Source organism: Mytilus edulis, chromosome 5, assembly GCF_963676685.1.
Source record: "Mytilus edulis chromosome 5, xbMytEdul2.2, whole genome shotgun sequence".
NCBI classification, from domain to species: Eukaryota; Metazoa; Mollusca; class Bivalvia; order Mytilida; family Mytilidae; genus Mytilus; species Mytilus edulis.
This window is the reverse complement of record NC_092348.1, coordinates 87,760,384-87,781,201: the sequence shown is the minus strand read 5'-3', so window position 1 is coordinate 87,781,201 and position 20,818 is coordinate 87,760,384. Positions and strand designations below refer to the sequence as shown.

General features: G+C 30.5%; 1 protein-coding gene across 8 annotated transcripts in view; it reads right to left on the bottom strand.

Annotated features, from left to right (window-relative positions):
* The window catches only part of LOC139524717 (roundabout homolog 1-like), a 192,883-nt gene that overhangs the window by 46,459 nt on the left and 125,606 nt on the right, over positions 1-20,818 (bottom strand). For all 8 annotated transcript variants that reach the window (XM_071319737.1, XM_071319738.1, XM_071319740.1 and 5 more), the window contains one exon: positions 8,037-8,148. In XM_071319737.1, coding sequence (XP_071175838.1) covers positions 8,037-8,094 — 58 coding nt within the window. In that variant the 5' untranslated portion in view covers positions 8,095-8,148. The remainder of the gene's footprint in view (positions 1-8,036; positions 8,149-20,818) is intronic.

Genomic DNA, 20,818 nt, shown 5'->3' with positions numbered 1-20,818 from the left:
GCAGATTGCTTATACGGACATAACTTTCAAATATTTGTGTAGTTCAACAACAATCTATCAAAATTTCTCCCTAAGCTATCACACATAAAGTTTTCTCGTTCTTGTTGTAAGAACCCTGACAGTATTCATACAAGTCTCACATTCTTAGCCACTTGCTAAGATAATACCAATCACGAGTATCTATAACCACCCTGTATTTAAACATATCTTCCACAAAACTGTGAAATTTTACCATTTAATCTATGTAATTTTGATTAAGTAAAACTTCTTGCCCGTTAGTTGCACTCTAGGGTAAATACTTTAAAAAATAATTAGTCAAATTACAAAAACTTCACAGATAAGTTATCTGTAAACACACTGAAGTTTAAAATTGTGATGTTCGTAGAAGATACCTATGCTATCTATTTCAAAGTGTCAAAACAACTGGCAATACAAAAAATCTTCCTTTTCATAAATTCTCAGAATCCTAAACATGTTTTTCTCAGTTCACATCTTTTCAATCTTTAACCTAAAAAAAAAATTGCATTTTTAACCTAAAAAAATTGCGGGCAATGCATTTTTAAATGCCATCAAAGTGCGCAAATTGTTCATGATATACAAGTGTGTAAATCAGAAAAGAGTGACAACTTAAAACCGATTAAAAAAAGTTCATTTCAGCACTATTTTGTCAGGTGGCCATGAAATTTTCAAAAATTCGTCAAAATGCATAGGGTGTGTCACCAGTTTGGGACAAGATCTATTGTGTGAATAAAAGGCATGTCAACACTTGTCATACTGGGATAAACTGGGCATTCTCTGTTGGACTGGTTTCCTGCTGATTTTAGGTTACAGTTTGACATTTGACTAAAAGATCTCATTTCTCTTTATAATAAACAGCTTTAATTAAAATGTCCCTATAAATTAAATGGAATGTTACAATTCATTTATAACAAAGTTTTCCATTTATCTTGAGAATTTTCTTGACCTAAATCTGCACTCCACAAGATTTTGCAGTTATAGTTGGTTTTCTCACTGATTTGAGTGAAATAATTTATCAGAAAATATCTTGTACAACCAACTGTTGAGTCCTAGCAAAATTAAATCCATCAATCTGGAAAGGAATCACACATTTTTACAACTTTAACAAGATCCTGATCAGATCATAGTAATCTGGTAGGCAGACACAACTGCACAGTCTCTGAACAATTTCACTATTTAAAACATCATTATTACATCCCCATAAGAAACAAGAAAGTTTTGGACTTTGATTGTAACTACAAATAGAACTCCCCTGAAACTGGTCAAGTGTGTCTAAAATTTACTTGTTATTTCTTTTAAAGATCTAAATTACAAGGTATTATAAAAATATTTTTCTTACAAATGATTCTAACACTAGTATATTTATCTTACAAAACCTTATAACATTAACTAGACTATTGGTTTAATAGTACCACTTTACACCTATGATTGATTGCATCATTTTGTCACCTGGTCACACCTGAGTCCAGCAGTCTGGAGCCCTGTTACACCTAGTCTCCACATGTAACCTTATTTACTGGTCAAATGTCCACATAACATGTCCTTTCCACCTTTAACACCAGAGACAAAAGTCTTAAACAGATACTTAAATGAGACTATTTACTGGAAGTTCAATCAATAGAGACACAATGACTTAATCCTACTTCATAGATGATCATATTATTATAACACAGAGAGACACTGACCATGAGAGGTACATTCAAATGTGACTTTTGTCCTGACTACGCTCATAACACATCAAATGGTCAAAGTTTGGACATAAATGATAATAATAAACTTCCACCAGAGAGCTGTAATGATAGTGATTGTCAAGTGCCCTCACTCTAACTTCGTGTAGTGATAGACACTTGAACACGACTGATTCAAGAAAGGTGAAAAAACTGCCTCCAATCAAAGCTATAATATAAACTACTTGATAGAATAATGTTGTAAATTAGACAATCCTTTAACTACCCATTTATACAATATAAACATTTGAAATTCCTCATAAAATCATTCACTTATTCATAAACAAGTTTCTTTTCAATTGGTTTTGCTGTTTATTTTGGCAATATAACTAAGTAATTAATAAGAAAACCAAGTTCAAACTAGAGAACATATTTAGTGCTATAATTTTTGCACTTTGAATAGAGCTCTTGCAGCATCAACTCCTTAGTTAGGGTGACCAGTGTTGCAAGGCATAATTTCTGCTACATCCCAATATACCCTCAATTTCCAGTGACAGTCCAAATTGAAAATTAAAGTCCTTAATTCTGGTCAACCTACAGGTTACTATTGTATACTATTAGTTTGTAATTTGTTGTCATCCTGAAAATGGTGAACTATTTTCCACTAGACGCTAAGCAATCAACAATCAATCACCCTATTTGTAAGTAAATTCATTTGTTTAAAAATCAAGTACAATCAGTTTGGGATAGTAAAATTGAGTCTGAGAAAGTTGGATATCACAGGAGAAAAGAATGTAGGCTAGATATTCAATATATGTTATGATATAGCACTCTAATCAAAGGCTACAAATTTCAAAAATTTGTAAATATTTTCAACCAGCTGATTTTTCTGAATATTTGCCAAACAAATCTACAAAGTTTTGTGAACCAAATGATTAACCTGATCACTCAATAATATCATTTTGACACCTGTGATTTGTGAAGATTTAAATAATACCTGTTATTTATCCATTTGGACAAAAAAGAAAATAAGTGTTATCGATCTCTCTGTAATTTGTACCTTCATAAAAGTTTTGTATGTGTTCAATGTTATCTCTACTATCACATGACATGATATGTATGGGAACAAAGTGGGCTATAACCCTGAAAGTCAGGTAAGGTTTGTACAGGGAACCAGATAGACCCATTATAGAGCCAACGGTCATTACACATCAATTATAATGGGCCCCCAGGACTGGTTACTGGTCAATGACCAATTAAAGATTTATGATACCATATTTTGCTTCATTGACAAATTTAAAATTTGACCTTCAGAAGTTTTATTACGTAGACAAACTTAGTCTTAGATTTTGACTACCTTACATGTGTAATGCTACTGCAGGTATATACCACCTGTGCTAAGGTGAAGGCAACGTTTTTTTTATACAATGGATTTCCTGAACTTTTCATTTTAAAAATCCAATTGTATTCGTAAATTATTTCTGTAATTTAAAACTATGATTTTAACGATTGATTCAAAAACATAAATTTGCAATTTTGCAGTTATTTTATGTAATTTAGTACAAATTATACCATTTAGATGGCTATTATTTAAATTAATAGTGATATTTTCCAGCATTTAAGGCTAATGAAATTTTAAACTTTTGTGCATTTAAAAGTTTTTATCTGATTTTCTACACCCTGCTGTATTATCCCTGTTTTACTGTTCCAAGTTTTATCATATCTCCTGCTGTAAATCAAGCGAATTAATTACTTGTTTATTCCTTCAGTGACAATTGTTTTGTCCTATAATTATTTCACAGCCATTCAACTGTCAAAGATCTCATATAACCAAAAAGATGTCTTCACAAGATAAATCATACAAACATTTTAAGATTATATAATACCCTATAATTTTAATCTGATAGTCACAACAGTAAAACAAGACAGGTATTTTGTTTAATATTTAAAAACTGCATAGTTTCAAAATTCTCTAGCATACCATATATTATTTACATGTATTAAAACCCTTATAACATTGTCCTTTTGACTAGCCCTCAACATTTTTTATTTCAACATCTGAATTTAATCTACCACTGTACTAATTAATGCTATGGTTTCTTTTCATTGTTCTATAAATCTATAACAGCTCCATATCAAATTATTATTCTTTAAATGATAATAACTTAATAGGACCAATCATAATTCAAAAATTTGTCTGATGTATTGTATTTAATGGTAACTAGGATTTGTGGTTTGTGGGCATGCTTACTTTCTCAATAAAGGTGCGTTAGATTGCTATCATTAGACATTGCTCATTTTTGTCCAAGTAAATACCTAAACCTTTAAATGCCAAAAGTATTGTTCATAGACTTCATTATATTTGTATAGACACTTACATTCAATTAAAATTATTATAGGAAAAAGTTGTGGTATTTGTCAATTTTCTCCCTTATAGCTATAGAATAATAATAGGCAATTGTGTCAACCAGAGCAATTTTATTTAACACAATGGGAAAATTTTGTCATTTATTGTAATATCGATAACTATTATTTTGACCTCTAAACATTGGATAGAACAACAACCCAGTTATATGAATGAGGAATCATTCGGGTGCGTTTGACGTGAAATAAATTGTGACAACAAGACAAAGGGCTGATTACAAGCTTATGATGAATGGATCCTTGGCTTGCAAGTTTAAATTGGTTTATTTCTGTAAATTGCGAAACACAAATAAAAGAGTCAAATTTATTAAACTTTCAGAACAAAGCCAAATTTTTATGTTCTGAGAAATGTTAAATACACATTGAGTTTAGGATGATTAAGTCTCGCTTCACTCTCAATATTCTCTGCTGTTTCTCAATTATTGTGAAGGTATTGATTTGGATAGAATGCTGTTGACTTCAAATGTGTTGATAATTCCAGTGAAATCAAGTGAATATTATTTTCTTCACCAATTTCCCAACTATTTAGTGCTTTCAAACTAATTTAACACACATTACACTTCAGCTGAAATCTTCGTATTTTCTTAAAATTAATATTTTGTAACACTATATTTAGACAACTGATAGTGAAAATTTGTTCCTATTATAAAGTAGAAAACAAATTGTTTCTGCCAAAATGACTAACATAAGTGATAAACGGACAATGCACTCTTGTTTTTCAGTGTTTGTCCGGAATTAAATTCAGTCTTTAATAATAACCTTATCAAAACATTTATCCATTAGCTCCACAAGTAAAAGCTTTTCTGTCAATTTTCGAAAATATAAATCTATTTTGTTGCCGTCTAATCATGGATAATTTGTTCTTTCACAAATCCAGTACTCTAAGCTTCCATTACACAAATTGTTCAGAAAGATTCTGTTTTATTTGGACGTAGATCCCCCAGCGACCCTGAAGTTATAAGTCCATTTTCCCATAACACTTGGTAGTTAATTGGTATAAAACACATCCTGAACACAGTAATTTAGTATACTGGCATCTCTGACACTGGTTCTATAATTGCTTCTAAATCTATTGTTTAACTAGTAAATGAGCTCTCTGGTGGAATTTATTTCATCAATGGAAAATCAGATGTACTTTAGCAAAAACATGGCCTCTTAACAGAAATTAACTAAGATGTTAAATCACCAGCCATAGCTAACAGCATTTTATCATTTATTCAAGTAAAAAGAAAAAAGTGTGTGTTTTCACTTGCCTAACCTTACTGTTTATAATCCTGAAGTTTTGACCATTTTTAAACACTTATTATCTGTTCAAATATGTAGCATGTGAAAACTAAACAAGCTTGCTCTCCCCTGAATAGGGGTTAAATTGCCCACCTACTTGCCCTGTGGCCCGTCTATTACATTAGGTACATGTAACACAAGTTTTGTGTTCTGTAATTGATAAACAATGCGAAATAATGTTTCAGGGTAACCTTCAATTAACCTTAAAGGAGCTAACAGACAGGGACACTAGACACCTATGAATCTGGGATTAAAAGCGGGCCATCCACAATACAAACCTTTAATTTTCCTATTGCTCCACATAAATAACAGTTTTTAAAACCATTTGGTCACAGTTATTATACACATCTGCAATGACCAAAGGTTGTGGTTATTTGTGCTGGTAGTGATGTGTTTTTAGCTGTATCAAGTTGGACTACACTTTTTTTTTCTTCTTTTCTAAAGATATTTTCTTCAATTATTTTTGATCAGGATTATTCTGCCTTGATAAAAATATGATTGAATTTATCTAAGTAACTTGTAATCAGGTGATAAATAGAAACTAAATCATAAGACGACATGGTAAGAAACATCTGTCCAAGACCAGCTTTATAACACAATGGAAGATTTCTTATAAACACAACAGGAAAATTGAAAAAAATAGAACATTTATAAGACAACCACTTATTCCTTTACTGTAAGAAAGTTAAATTGGAAAATTGAATTTACATATTAAAGTACCGACTGACAATTTTTTCCAATCCCTTTATGCAAAACTTACATAAAATTTTTCTATTTAAAAGGTTTAATAGTCTGGTTTGCGGTAAATCATTATTTTTCAAACGTCTGTTACGATTGCACAATTATTAAATTGGACTGAATAGAGAACTATTATTATATGAATACATGTAATGGGCCGTTTAGACGCTGCAAGTGCATCTAGCTAATTACAAACTAGATTTACTACATACGGATGTAAATATTTCATTTTCTTTTTACAATTTACATTGAATATTTAATTTATTGCAATGTAATGTAATATAAACGTATCACGCAATTGATTTAATAGGTTTTTTTTTATATTGTCTGGATTTTTTTTTCTACCACTGTTATGGCTATAAATTGAATATTGACAAATTTTTTTATGGTCGTGCACTGAGTTACTGCTATTTCAATGAGTTTATTCAACGCTTTCAAGATAAATGAATTATGTATAATCAACAGGATTCGGAAAATATAAATTCAATTATTTATGATTCACTCGTATTCTTCCCAAAAAGACATGAGTCAAAGAGGTTGTCATTCGATACAATGTTCTTTCTTCAATAGGACACCTAGAAAACATATTGAAACAGAAAAGATTGGAATTATATACGCTTAACTTATCACAGAGTGACGAATGATGTAGGACCATAGCTTGTGAGATGAAGCTAGAAGGAAGCTTGCTGAGTTCTATCAATATTTTGTCATGTACATGTTTGTATTACAAATGAATCAATGATAGTGTTTGGACATGTTACAGCCGTGGTCAGATCAGCATAAACAAATTAAAACAGACAGGGAAAGTACACAAAGGTTGCAACTCTAAATATTCCAAAGAGAATTCAATAAAAATGCCATTTTTTTCTTTTTTCTTTAATGTAAATTCTGAAATTATTGCAAAAAATGTGAAAGGATTAAAATTGCAATAATTTAAACTTGCATTTTGAAATTTTTTATATGAATTTAACAGGATTTTTCTCACAATATCGCAAAAAATTAAAAGCGCATTTTAGTCAAAAACAACAAAATCGCAATCTTAAATGCACGTAATAATTTTGAATTTACAGTATTTCAAACTATAATCAAAACTACATGTAATAATGTATGATAACAGTACATTTATTTCATACTGAACATTATTTCAAATTCAATTACTTTATTCCTTTTCTTTTTATCAAATAAACATATATTTTCAAAAGCTAAAGATCTAAGTTTGAGTTAAGACTTAATTTCTTTTTGATAAAATTTTCTTCCAAGCAGAAAGGTTATTGAACGTTATTAATTTCAATGGCTATATAAACTCCTTGTTTTAATTTTGTGAAAGATAAGTCCTTTGTTCAGACTTACAACTTGTAGTAAGCATCGGATATCGAGCATAATTTTCAGACCCTTTGAAGTAGGTAAAACAATAGTCAGACCTCCCACACACCAAACCTGTTTCATACATAAAGATAGAATTATGATAGTACATATGGACATAAGTATTTTAATTTCCAAAGTGTGAAATACCAACCATTGTAAAAGGTAGATCTAAAGACCCCAAACAAAAGCAAACAATTCTATTGTTGTACATATTGTCAAAATACAAAAATGTCTTGTTTACTGTTTAGAACACAATGGAAAAAAACCATTGCATTTCTTTTTAAATATAACTTGCTGATCACAAGATTTTGTATATTTATTTAGCCTGTGAGAAATTCCAGTATTAGATATTCGTCTTTATTATTTAAAAAAAAATGTTCGTTTTTTGATATAGCTGTTTGCATATTTGCATCATCCAGATAAATTGAAAAGATATTATTTAATCCCACATACACAGAAGGCATCTGAGATAAACTGCAACATTTCCTCCTGGTCTAGTTTATTTTGTCCCCTGAAAATGATGTCATTAAAAACACTTACCAAAACAGACTATAGTCCAACTGACAATGGTTTGTACAACAAACTGACAGCCCCTCATTCTGATCTATACCCCGCACCCATCAGCTTTCTGCTTAGTCCTTTATCTCATACCCTGCAAATAAAACAATGATTGAATATAATGTCTTCTGTCAAAATACAGCAAGAACTTTTAGATTACAGGTCTAAAGAGTAATAAAAGTTTGATCAGTTCATTCTTCATTAGTTATGTGTAAACAAACAGAAGATTCATTGAAATATTTCTTTTTAACATGTTTAAGGGGGGGAGAGGATTTATAACACATTTTGCAGGATGGAGGGAAGTAAATTATGACTGCTTTGAGGATACCTCCATGCTTTTTCGAGTCATTATTACTTGCCTATTATCCAAATAATATCTTGTTCACGAATAGACATACAGTCAATATTGAACTTAAAAAAAAGTCCATAAATTTCTTCAAATATATAGTAGAAGAGAAGCTAAAGATTGGTCATATATAAGCCACAAGCGTGATGACAAAATACTTTGTACCTTGCATTTCCTCCCTCCATTCTACCGATCCCACATAAATCAGATAAATCCCCAAAAATCCACCGAACTTTGTGGTTGTATTTTACCGGTAGTATTTACCCTTTACATCCTGTGTACTGATGTCGTCTAGTTTTCACAATGATATACAACTCTTATCAGATCTTCACAAAATACAATTTACTTGAGCATCCTATAAAACCGTTTATAGAGCACTCATCTTTTTATGCAGGAATTATATGAAAATTATGATGTCGCCACTTAAATGATTCACAGATTACTATCAATGACTAGGATTCAGTGCATTTCTTTCTAACTTTCTCCAGGGCAATCAATTTACATTAAGGTATAGACTGCAGTCAGTGTTAAAAAAAAACTATTCTATTTCAACACCTTGTCATTTCTCATTTTTTTCACACTCGGTTGAAAAGTAGGCAATCGTGTACTGAACAAAAATTAACATTTTACCTTTCCGTCTTAAGCAACCTACATCTTTTTGTGTCATATTTCATAATACGCTTCAAGCATCACAGCAAAGATAAGTATAAAAGCTTCGCCATCTTTTTACTTCACCTTTGACTGTTAAGTTATTAACAGTTTAGAAGCATAGCTTTGATGTACAAAAATCATTTAAGAAATTACAAAATCTGTAGTGTGAAATGTTCAGTTTTCATTACTCGCTATGAAAATCAGCCAAGCTTTCACTACGTTGATTAAAATAACACCTATCGGTTGATCTGTGATATAATAATGATACTATCTTTTATGTGCAGTTAGAGCCCTTGAGGTGCATTCAACAAAATGTGATAACCATCGTATGTTACCAAGTTATGAATTTTGTCTGATATATCATAATACTTGACTCTCACCATTTCCGATGACTATCTCTGAGAAAATATGAATTTCATAATGGCCTATAAAATTAGCCTCATTATTACAGCCCTGTATTTATAGACCTTTTATTCAACATAAAATAAGTGTTTGGTGGTCTGATGCATCTTTTGTGAAAACAGTCAAACCTTATGAATTTCAAATTAAGATTTTAGCACAAATAAATTTATAACCTTATGAATTTCAAATTTAGATTTTAACACAAATAAATTTATATGTCTGTCAATACATTAAATGATCCATATCAAGAGTGATTGTAATGTTAAAAACCCCGAACATAACATGTACACTTGTATTTAAAATCACATTGATTTTTTTTATAGAAATATGAATGTTTTGTTTTCTCCTAACTTCAATTCAACTTGAACTCTTTTATTAATTTTAAGCTTTACTTTGGAACAGGTTGTCGTACAATAAACTTAATACTTGCGTCTCCTGATTTTAAATACTCTGGCACACGTAATCCCCTAGGATAAGGTACTTGTGAAAACTAAATCCAATTATAATACACAATAACCTATACGATTTCTATAAAGTACTCGGTCTTTGTTATAAACTAATGTTAAGGAAAAAACTGTTCCCATTCATAAAGGGGTATATCTTTAATGATTTCGACCTCAATAACCAACGACTGATTCTGTTGATGCATAACATTAGCTATTAAAAAGTAAAGATCATTTAGTATATATCCTGTGCCCAAGCTCACCACAGGGGGGCGGGGAATTTGTATTGTATGTTTACCTTACAAAAATTAAGAAATAAGATATTTGAGTTTGTTAATAGAAAATGACTTAACAGTGGGTAATTCATTTTCTACCCTTTTATGTGAAACTTTCTTTGAAGATTGATTGAAATTAGAATTGAATTTTGGAGTGATCAGCAAATTTCAAAACTGGTTAGAATTTAATATAATAGTGTCTGGACAAAAAATGAGTTCAAATACCACAACAGATAAGTTTATTATATTCTACAGGCATTGATTTTTAAGTAACTCACAACACAAACTTTTCTACTAAAAAAAGAATTAACAAAATGGTTTTATAGATAAAGTGGTATTTAGGCCTTGACCGATTAACTTATAACATGTCTGCATTTATCACACTATAATACCATCAGTATTTATCACACAAAAATTCAGCAATATTTTTTCTGGCACTTCTTTACTATTATATCTATAAAATCTGCCAGATCAATTTGTCTTAATGTATAAGTTGGACTTTCTGTCTGGATGTTTAAGTCTGAAATTATGTGAGATATTTGTTAGAGGGAGACAAGATGAACATGACATAATTATTTTAACCAATTGCCTACAACTATAAAGCTTTGTCATTCCAAGGGAAATGATCAATACAAACTAAAGCTGAAAGAAACATGATAACAACAAACATCTAGAAAATGAATCGGTTAAAATTAATTTGTGATATAGAAAATGAATCGGTTAAAATTAATTTGTGATATAGAAAATGAATCGGTTAAAATTAATTTGTGATATAGAAAATGAATCGGTTATAATTAATATGTGATATAGAAAATGAATCGGTTAAAATTAATTTGTGATATAGAAAATGAATCGGTTAAAATTAATTTGTGATAAAACAGCTAAGTGTTTAATCACATCCCCACCCTTTTTAAATTTTCTTTATTTGCAAATATGTCGTCTACAATTCTTCAACTTATGGTTTAGCATGATAATGAATGAAATATTTGCCACTGGACTTTCAGCAAACAATAATTGATCATATTTTCAGATAAACCTGTTATGCCTGTAGTATTGTGATCTTCTTAAATTTCATTTTTCTCTGATAAAGATTACAAAAGTTGAAGAAATGTAAATATTCGAACTGGTAAATATATTGACTAATCTTTGATTTGTAATGTGGCAGAACTCTACACAATACTGAGCAAGGGATGTTAACTAGCATCCAACAGAGAGGTAATTGTCTCTCCTTCAGAAGTGAAGTGAATGGCTGCACACCTTAGATCTAGGTACAGAAACCTCCTGTGTTAAATAAGAATAAAACAGCACCTTCAAATCCATTAAGATCTTATCCAGATAATAAGAATTATACATTGTGTCATTTTTACAACTAACAAGAGGGCTTCAAGCAAAACCTGACATCAACTTTAAAAAAACAAAAAAACAAGTTGTATTAAACTAACCAAGGTGTAAGAATTACCTAACGTGTCCATCAATGTACATAGTTCAAAGGTAGTTAATTACAGGTAAACAGCCCTTTTAGGTAAAACATTAAACATTAACTTGCCAGTGTTCCCCAACTCTCATGCATCAATGCCACTATCAAGCCACCCTGTGGCTGATTTCTTTATTAAGAACTCACAACTGTGAAAATTCGTAGGATTATCTGTATGCCTCTAGATATATGTTTTGTTTTTATCTAATATTTACAAAAAACTTGTCATTTTTACAATCAGAGATTACAAACTGTGAAATTTATTGTTGGTTGTTTCAATGCCATGTTGTTTTAAAACACTCTATAACCAAATGAAAACTAGTATCCACATTTCGAAACTACTACTTATTTTAATCATTTTTCACACTTCCTTTAATTTCCATTTAATGAACTTTAACAACAAATACTTATTATTAAAATTCCAATTTTAATGAATCACCCGGCCTGTTACAATATTCAAATTAAAGTTGACAGTTATACAAATATTGAAAATTGTGACAATAGATTCTATAATACCTTTATATGTAATGAAATATAACAAAAAAACTGTAAGTTTTTGTTCATGTTGAGAGTCAAGTGAAACATAGTCCGATTTATACTGAAACAAGAGCATATATATATTGATATACTTGTTACTGACTAAACATGACTATACAAACACAGTTACAAACACGATGTAGTGTCATATCTAACTTTAATACCACTTATGTAAGAAGTTTGTTTGAACAAAATACACAACAACAAACATTTAGAAATTTAATTTCAGATGAAAATGAATGAATAAATATATCACAGGCATGAGAAACACCTTGTTAGCAAACTTTCTACTCCTTTCAAGAAATACGGTCAATTTCTAAATGTCATAATTATTTTAGGAGTCCCAACGTTTCGTAAATAAAAAAATAAAAATTTGTACATAAAAGTATAGCAACTACAAAAATATCCCTTAAAAGTTACACAGTACCATTATTTATGCAATTTCAGGATAAAAAGACAACTAACTCAAGGTTAAAGCTGAACCAGGATGAAAAGACAACCAAAAGTTAACTTTGAACAAAAGAAATCCTTACATAACAAATCAATGGGAAAGTTCCTGCTTTGGCGTGTACATTCAATACACACACAATCGGAGAAACTTCCATTAAGTATTGCTAAATCATGATCTATTCAAATTCTTCATAAATCTTGACACTTGAAAAGTGAATTACCATGTCGTCTCAAACTAACATGGAGCCCGAAATAATTATCGAAAGTAAACATGAAATCTGTCCACACCGATTCATTTCATTGTAATTTATGCTATGATATCTTTATATTTTTGAATTTTAATTTATTAATCCTTGAAAGATTTTAAGAATCATATATCTAATATTTACTCTCCGATTCTTGACAAACTTTGAAGTTGAGTTTTCCTTTAAGGGTAACATAATTCAAAGTAAGCTTGGCATCTAAGATCCTAATAAATCAAATATTTACTATACCATTGTTGTCTTTGATAAAAGAATAGTACAAAAATCTAATACACTTTAACATAAAGCTTAGTTCATATGTTATAAAGGCTTTTATTTACACCACTGAAGTAGACCAAAAACTCAGATCTGTCATGCCAAACTTTATCTAGGACTAATTAATATACATGTAAGGGATTTTTTGTGTATTGTTTTGAGGACTGCATTGTACATAATGTATGTGCAGACTGCAGACCACAGTTTAATGTCCAATCATCTTGTAATATTTCAACTTAAAAATAAGCACCAAATGCTTTCACCATACAACACATAAAATTGAGAATGTAAATGGGGAATGTGTCAAAGAGACAACAACGCAACCAATGAACAGAAAATAGCCGAAGGCCACCAATGGGTCTTCAAAATACCTGTCTGGTTGACTAATTAAGCAGCCTCAGCCAGGAAACTTTGATGAGTTTTCTGGCTGACTAAAATCCAACTAAACTGAACATGCTGAAAACAGCTTATACTTAAAAACACAGAGTGTACATGTACACTTTATATCAAAACAGAAAAGACAACCACTCAGTCATAAATAACAGGATGCCATCATGACTTTGAAGCACTTCTGAGTACTCTTTTAAGGTATAAATTGTATAAAACAATGAGCAAAAGCCAATAAAACAGTTAAAACTGTCAGACATATAAAAGATAAATAGTCCTTGACAAATATGACATATCTTAATAACTGTCTTTAAAATCCATGTTCACATGGTGTTAATCAACTCTACTTCTAGTAAAATATTGATTTCAAGTCAACTTAAAGTCACTTTATTTAGCATTAATGGTTATTTTCAACTATTTTACTGCTTAGTGTTTTCACACACAACTAAATTGTTTAAATCATAAAATCTTGGCACAGAAAGCGAAATAGCTTTGTATAAATCTATCTTCAAAAATTCACTGTCAATTCTTTCTTCAATTATCTGTTTTTACTTGATAATTAGAACCACATTTCTGCTATATTGACTCCAGTGTTTTTTGTTAACTATTACACATGTACAAAAAGAGACTAACATTTCTGAATATTAGGTAACATTTTGTTAGATTGAAGTTCCATAGATCACAAGGTAACTCGCCATAAAACAATTTGTTTGAAAACCCCCATACACACCCTTCATGTCTTCAAACCTTATTTACTGTATTTTGTCATTATACTAAAGCAACCTTCCATTTACCTTTGATTTTTACTCTCGCTACTTTAATGTTTGACTTTGCACTAGTTCTATTTACTTAGCACTCGGTTTCCATGCATTTATAATTGACTTATAAAGCACATGAAAGAATCTCTCTCCAGACTCACTCCGTAGTACCAGACAAATGTAAACTGCTTTACCTTTTAAATACCTCGATTCTGAGTTGTTTAAGGTTACGAATTATTGCTCCACTTGACACTACCTTATTGGACTGAAACGATTAACACGATCAAAAGAATTAAGATTTACGTACCCTGGTACATTATACCCGAGTGATTCATAAAAATAATTTGATCGTTTACAAGAGAAACAACTAAAATAAAGTTGTATGTGTTCGTTTATAGAACCACAAATTGGCCATGGACCCACATATGAAATTTGTATGATATTATTTGAAACTTACTTGACTATTAAAGTACTTACGAGAGGTATCAGATTAATTAGTATAGTGATACCTGATCATTGACGAATACATGACTCTTTGTTGTTCTTAACGATCAGATTTAAAGATCTATAAAACAAATTACAGGTGTTATTTCGTTAAAATTTGAAGAATTTGATACGCTTTTAATTATATATGATTGTATAAACGACGCATTGTAGCCACTTTGTAACTATCATAAAATATCGACTTTAACATTTGCTTCTGTATGAAATCGGTCATTTTACATCATAAATACATTTAATTTACATAAACTTTGTAAACCATGTATAAAAGGATTAGGTATCGGTTACGAAATATTGTCCTGTAGAGGAAAGAGTTATAATAAATTTTGATGTAAAACCCTATTTTGTGCATTTTCATGCATGGACCAACCAATGAATGAAATAACCACATCAAGGGTCAATTTTACATGAAAAATACATTTAATTTACATATCTTTAATACCGTATTTAGTTTAAAGTACTTTCTACAGACATATATATCATTAGCTGTTATTACAATAAGTACAGTCAATGAATGCCCACTCTACGGTGAGTAAGTGAATTAAAGTTGTGTAAAGAATAAGCAGGGATTGATTGTGTTTTTTGTACAAATGATATTAACTAACTTATGTCATAATGGCTATGTACCTAAATGGATTGTTTGTTTGCTTTAGTTTAGGAGAAAGGCACTTAACCAATTTCTTTTTTTAACACTTTAAGTTACAAGTATCTTTTTTTAAAGATGTTTTTCTTTGGGGGATTTTATTCCTTTTATGAGCAAAACCTGTTCTCACCCCCAATAATTCAGTTGACTACGTTACACCTAAGAACTAGGAGGGATAGATAACGAGGAGGGACTGAATTATTTGGGTTCAACCACCTCCCACTTTTCATTCATGTTCATGTTCATATTTTACATTTTCCTATAAGAACAGATTTAGTTTACCACAGTGTTAGTTTACAGACTTATTTCAACAGCTTGAGAAATAAATTCAAGGAACGCACTTAAAAAAATACTTTTTCACCAAGAGAAACGTGCCTCACCCAAAGTCAGAAATTTCTCACTTTTCTCCAGATATTTTGCTCATCAAATTCTTGTTATTACATAAAATTTAGTATGTTTCAAGTATGGTTTTTAATATAAAGTTTGTTTTATTAATCAGGGAACAAAAATGAATTTAAAACCCAGAAGACTAGTTGTAAAACATACTATAATGATTTAACAGGACACATTAATAAACTAATGAATCTTTTCCCTCTGATAAATAGTCAAGATTCTGAAGATGTAAACATGGTGAAAAATCCCAAAGCGAAACCGTACTCTGAAACCTCAAAATCTACATACCACATTGGGTTGTAACATATTAATATCTTTTGATTTTCAAACAAGCTTGAAATCTAACAACTAATGAAATATATATGAAAACATAGAGATATGAGGTTCACCTCAATGAGGCAGCAACCATGTATATGTATGACAAAAACAACCAAAAGACATGCAAGAAAGCATTCAACTGACAGTGTCTATTCGGTTACATGAACAGATGAAAGTTTTTAAGAGATTTAACACAGAAACTATCAAGAATATAGATTCCTTTTTATAGATTTGTATAGTAAACAATAGGGTTTATAACTACTTATAGTTTTTATAGCTAAACACTTTTATTCCTCAACATTACGAAAAATTTATAGCTTTACACATTTATCCTAACACATAACAAAAATTGTAAATGTCCAACTTTCAAACTAATTTTCTCTAAACATTACACTAAAACTTCCATTTATTTTTAACCTTTCATCTCCCATAACAAAAGAGGTTGAATGTCAAGTATAGAGCTAGTAGCTGATAAGCAATTTATATAAGAAAGGAACAAAGTTGAATGGCTGAATGACTTAAATTAATATGAAAAACCTATAAACTAATAAAACGATCTTGATTCATACCAATAGAGACTATTAAACAAACTAGATCCTATTTTCCCAATGATAAATGTCAATGATAAATGTATCTCCTCAACGTAATTTTCCTTGCATTCAATTCTCTGTCCTACTAGAATCTACAATTGCCAATTTTTATTTGGTATTGATTGCCGATAGGTAATGATGTTTTCTTCTGAAAAAGATCTTTATCAGAGGACCATCTCAGATAGCTTTAACAAGGAATCTATTGACGACTACGACTCTTTCACATGCAATATGGCCATTCTGAAATATTTTATTAAGAAGCAACCACGATTTTAATGCAATTTTCACCATAAAGTTTACTTAGATGACCTAATTGAACTCTTATTTCAGCCATTTTACATTAAGGCAGAATTGTTTAGTCAATATGTTCATGTTATAAGAAAGGATGTGGTCTTAAGATTTCGGCAATAAAACACAAGTAAAACATGAAGAAAACTCTTAAAAGGAAAATTACAGGCCAAAATATTAGTGGATAAAAAAAAAGCAAATTGAAAATATACAACTATAAGTGGGTAGAATACTAAGATTGTAAATGCCTTTCTTTGCTACAGTAGCTGGACAATTTCAATACCTGTACAAATGTAGGATGGATAATGGCTGACAATATCTGTTCATGCTGACCTATCATTTGCTTATTTGATATGCAATGTAGTAACAATCTTTTCCCTTTTGCAATCTATCTTCAATCCTCCCAACCAAACAAAAGGGCAACTCTGTTCAACTTTGGATACAGCTTATTGTTGGGCTTCAGTGCTTCAAGACTTTTATCCAATAAATCTTTTTACTTTAATTGCATCCATTATTGCACTTCTGTATATCATTTCTTTCTGTATGTCAAATGCAATATCATTTGTAACTGTAATGACTGCACAATGTTCAAATTCTCTATAGGCATACATAAAATCAAGATTGATGGCTCTTTAACTTTGCATGATTTCTGAATAAAACTAAAATATCTAACATTTGTTCAACAGATGCATTTAACTAAAGATAACATTTTCATTTGCCTACATGTACATCAATATATGTTTAATAATACAATAATACATTTTGTACCATTATACATTCTAATAGAGTAATAGTGATTAACTCATGTTTTGTTTTATTTATGTCCCTATCAAGTGGAGCAGGAACAGACTTAAATTCAAAATATAGGTTGCTGTCTGTGAACTGTTTTGTAGGCTTTTATTGTTCGCTTCTTTTTTGCTTGGTCAATGTGCTTTCATATAGAAAGTATGATATAAGATGCCAAATGAATATGCCAAACAATGCATGTGCTTGCTTAATCTATTCAAAAAAATTGAAATAGGAGAAGTATTTGATCAAATTAATGTTTTGTCAGCTAGTAAAGCGAGTTTGATGGCATCAACTGTACAATAAATGCCATTAAACAAGTTTGATAACTATACATGCAAGTATATAATGGGCCATTTTCAGGTATGCAAATCTGTTATGGACCTTTTCTAGATATATTACAGGATAAAATAAGTGTTGGCATGAAATGTACCAGTACAATGTACATGATGTGAAGATACTATTACCATGATCCATTTCAGATATTACTAAATTAGCAATAAATGCACCTCTAATAACAATACAGACAGAACCTTAATGGTGTAAAACCTCATAAATTACAGAAAGAATAGACCAGTGAAAAACGATTCTTGTCCATATTCTAAATACACATATGAATCAAGGATATCAAGTGACAGAAATCTAACAACAATACCAGTACAAACTGCATAAATTAAATCAAGTTACCATAACCCTACAGAAAAGAAAAGTGGAGCCCATCTCCCACAGAGAAACCCCCACTTCATGGTCAACAATGTACCCTGTAACAAAAAGCTTTGTAACAACAGGAAAGTAGTTTATAAACTGACTTCACTCACTTGTAAATACACAAAAGCAGGAGAAAACATGTATACAATGTTTACATTACATTCCTCCCCATGTGGTCCCGGGTTGCCTTACACCTTTGGCAGTCTTCATGTCACATGACATAATGGACACATTGTTTACATCAATTTCAGTTTCTTAATTACTTTCACCCCTGCACTACTTTGCTATCAAATGTAGCTAAATCCTTAATAAAAGCCTGGTCACCCTGAAACATTTCCTACACAGATAATCTTGATCTAGACAAGCTCAAATAGTTGATGATTTCAACAAACAATTGTTTAAACATATCAAATATGATGGTTTAGGATATTTTAGAAATAAAAGTGATGATTTAATCACAAGATACATGTAAGTATGAAATAAAACATTTCAAGCCGTGTTAATTAAATTAAACATCCAGTTTTCACTATAATTCAATTCTAAGCCAAGTTTTAAGAGGGCAAACCTGAGTACCTTTATTCAAAACTGAGAAAAAACATACATCTTAGAAAAAATCAAAATAGACAAAAAATGTAGAATATGAAAGCACTTAAAGATCAAAAGAGCAAAAGGTATGTTTCATGTGAAGAGTGCTGACTTCAACTTCTTTTCTGTACTGTTTTCAAGCCAACAATTTAGTATCGTTTTCTATGACTATTCAATATATACTGTACATCTGTGCAAAAAGAGAAAGCAATAAATGTCCACGTAAAAATTGCATTATACCTTTTTATATCCTTAAGGATCAAACATGAAAATGATTTGTCTGACAAGAAAGAAGTTAACTATATAGTCTCTAAACAACATATATATATATCTGATGAGACAGAAGATAAGTATATAGTCTCTAAACAAAATAGATGTTATATAGTCTCTAAACAATATAGATGTATTATGAATATCTCTTCATAACTATTGTGTGATGTATCATTGAGAAAACAAATTAAGTTTATAGTCTCTAAACAATATAGATGTTTTATAGTCTCTAAACAAAATAGATGTTTTATAGTCCCTTAACAATATGGATGCATTATGAATATCTCTTCCTAACTATTGTGTGATGTATGATTGAGAAAACAAATGAGTATGTCACAAACAATAAACAAACCATTACACTGTCCCCTACATACCATGACAAAACAATGTCTTATTTCATATAAAATCCTTTCTCTTGTCTAATTGCTTACACATTACATGCAAATAATCTACTGCCCTTTTGACCCTCAAAGCAGATACTAGAACACAACTAGCAGATGTGCAATGATATATATGCTGGGAAAACACAATAGAATGTCACGGCTTGAGTTCTTTGACTTCCATTCAAAATGAGTTATAATTAAAAATAGATAATAATGAACTGAATCCTGATTGAAGTGATCATAAATTTTTTCTGAATTAAACATTAAATAAGAATGAAGGAGACCAAGAGTTTGAAAAGCAAAGTACCAATACATGTATATAAAATACTCAAAAGCATCAAAACCAAAAAGGGCCTTAAAAAAAACTGCCACATCATACATTTCACACATCAATGGCAAGTACATTTGTAGAAGATACAGTGTACCATGCTTGATATGGAACTTGTCTTTGATCAAATCAGAAAGTCAAAAAGTTCAGAGGACAATACATTGTACATGAAAACTGTAACATAACAATTCAAAAGCAATGAACTGGAGTACCTAGTACCACTGTCCAGCTACCGGTATATTTGAATTCCTTTAATCCAAGATTTACGCTTTTGAATATACGAACTCCAAATGTGAACAATCAATTTAAAAATTAAAGAACCTTAGTGAGCACGCTCACATACCCCACGTCCCCACATTGTCATTGGAGAAATTAAATAAGTATAAGAAAAAAAAATTATATAAGAAAAAATATTGAATAATAATTTCCTGTCAATATACATAGTATGTCCTTATTATCTACAAAATTTCATGAAATTCTGTTGTGTGTTTTCAGAGGAGTTGAGATGAAAAACTGTTGCAGAAGTACATTGAAGCAAATAAGTTCAAAGGGGCATAACTCCTAGAAAAAAAATTGAACCGTAATTTCCTATTGATATGCACATCTACATAGTATGTCCTTATTATCTACAAAGTTTCATGAAATTCTGTTGTGTGGTTTGAGAGGAGTTGCGATGACAAACTGTTGCAGTAGTACATTAAAGTAAATAAGTTCAAAGGGGCGTAACTCC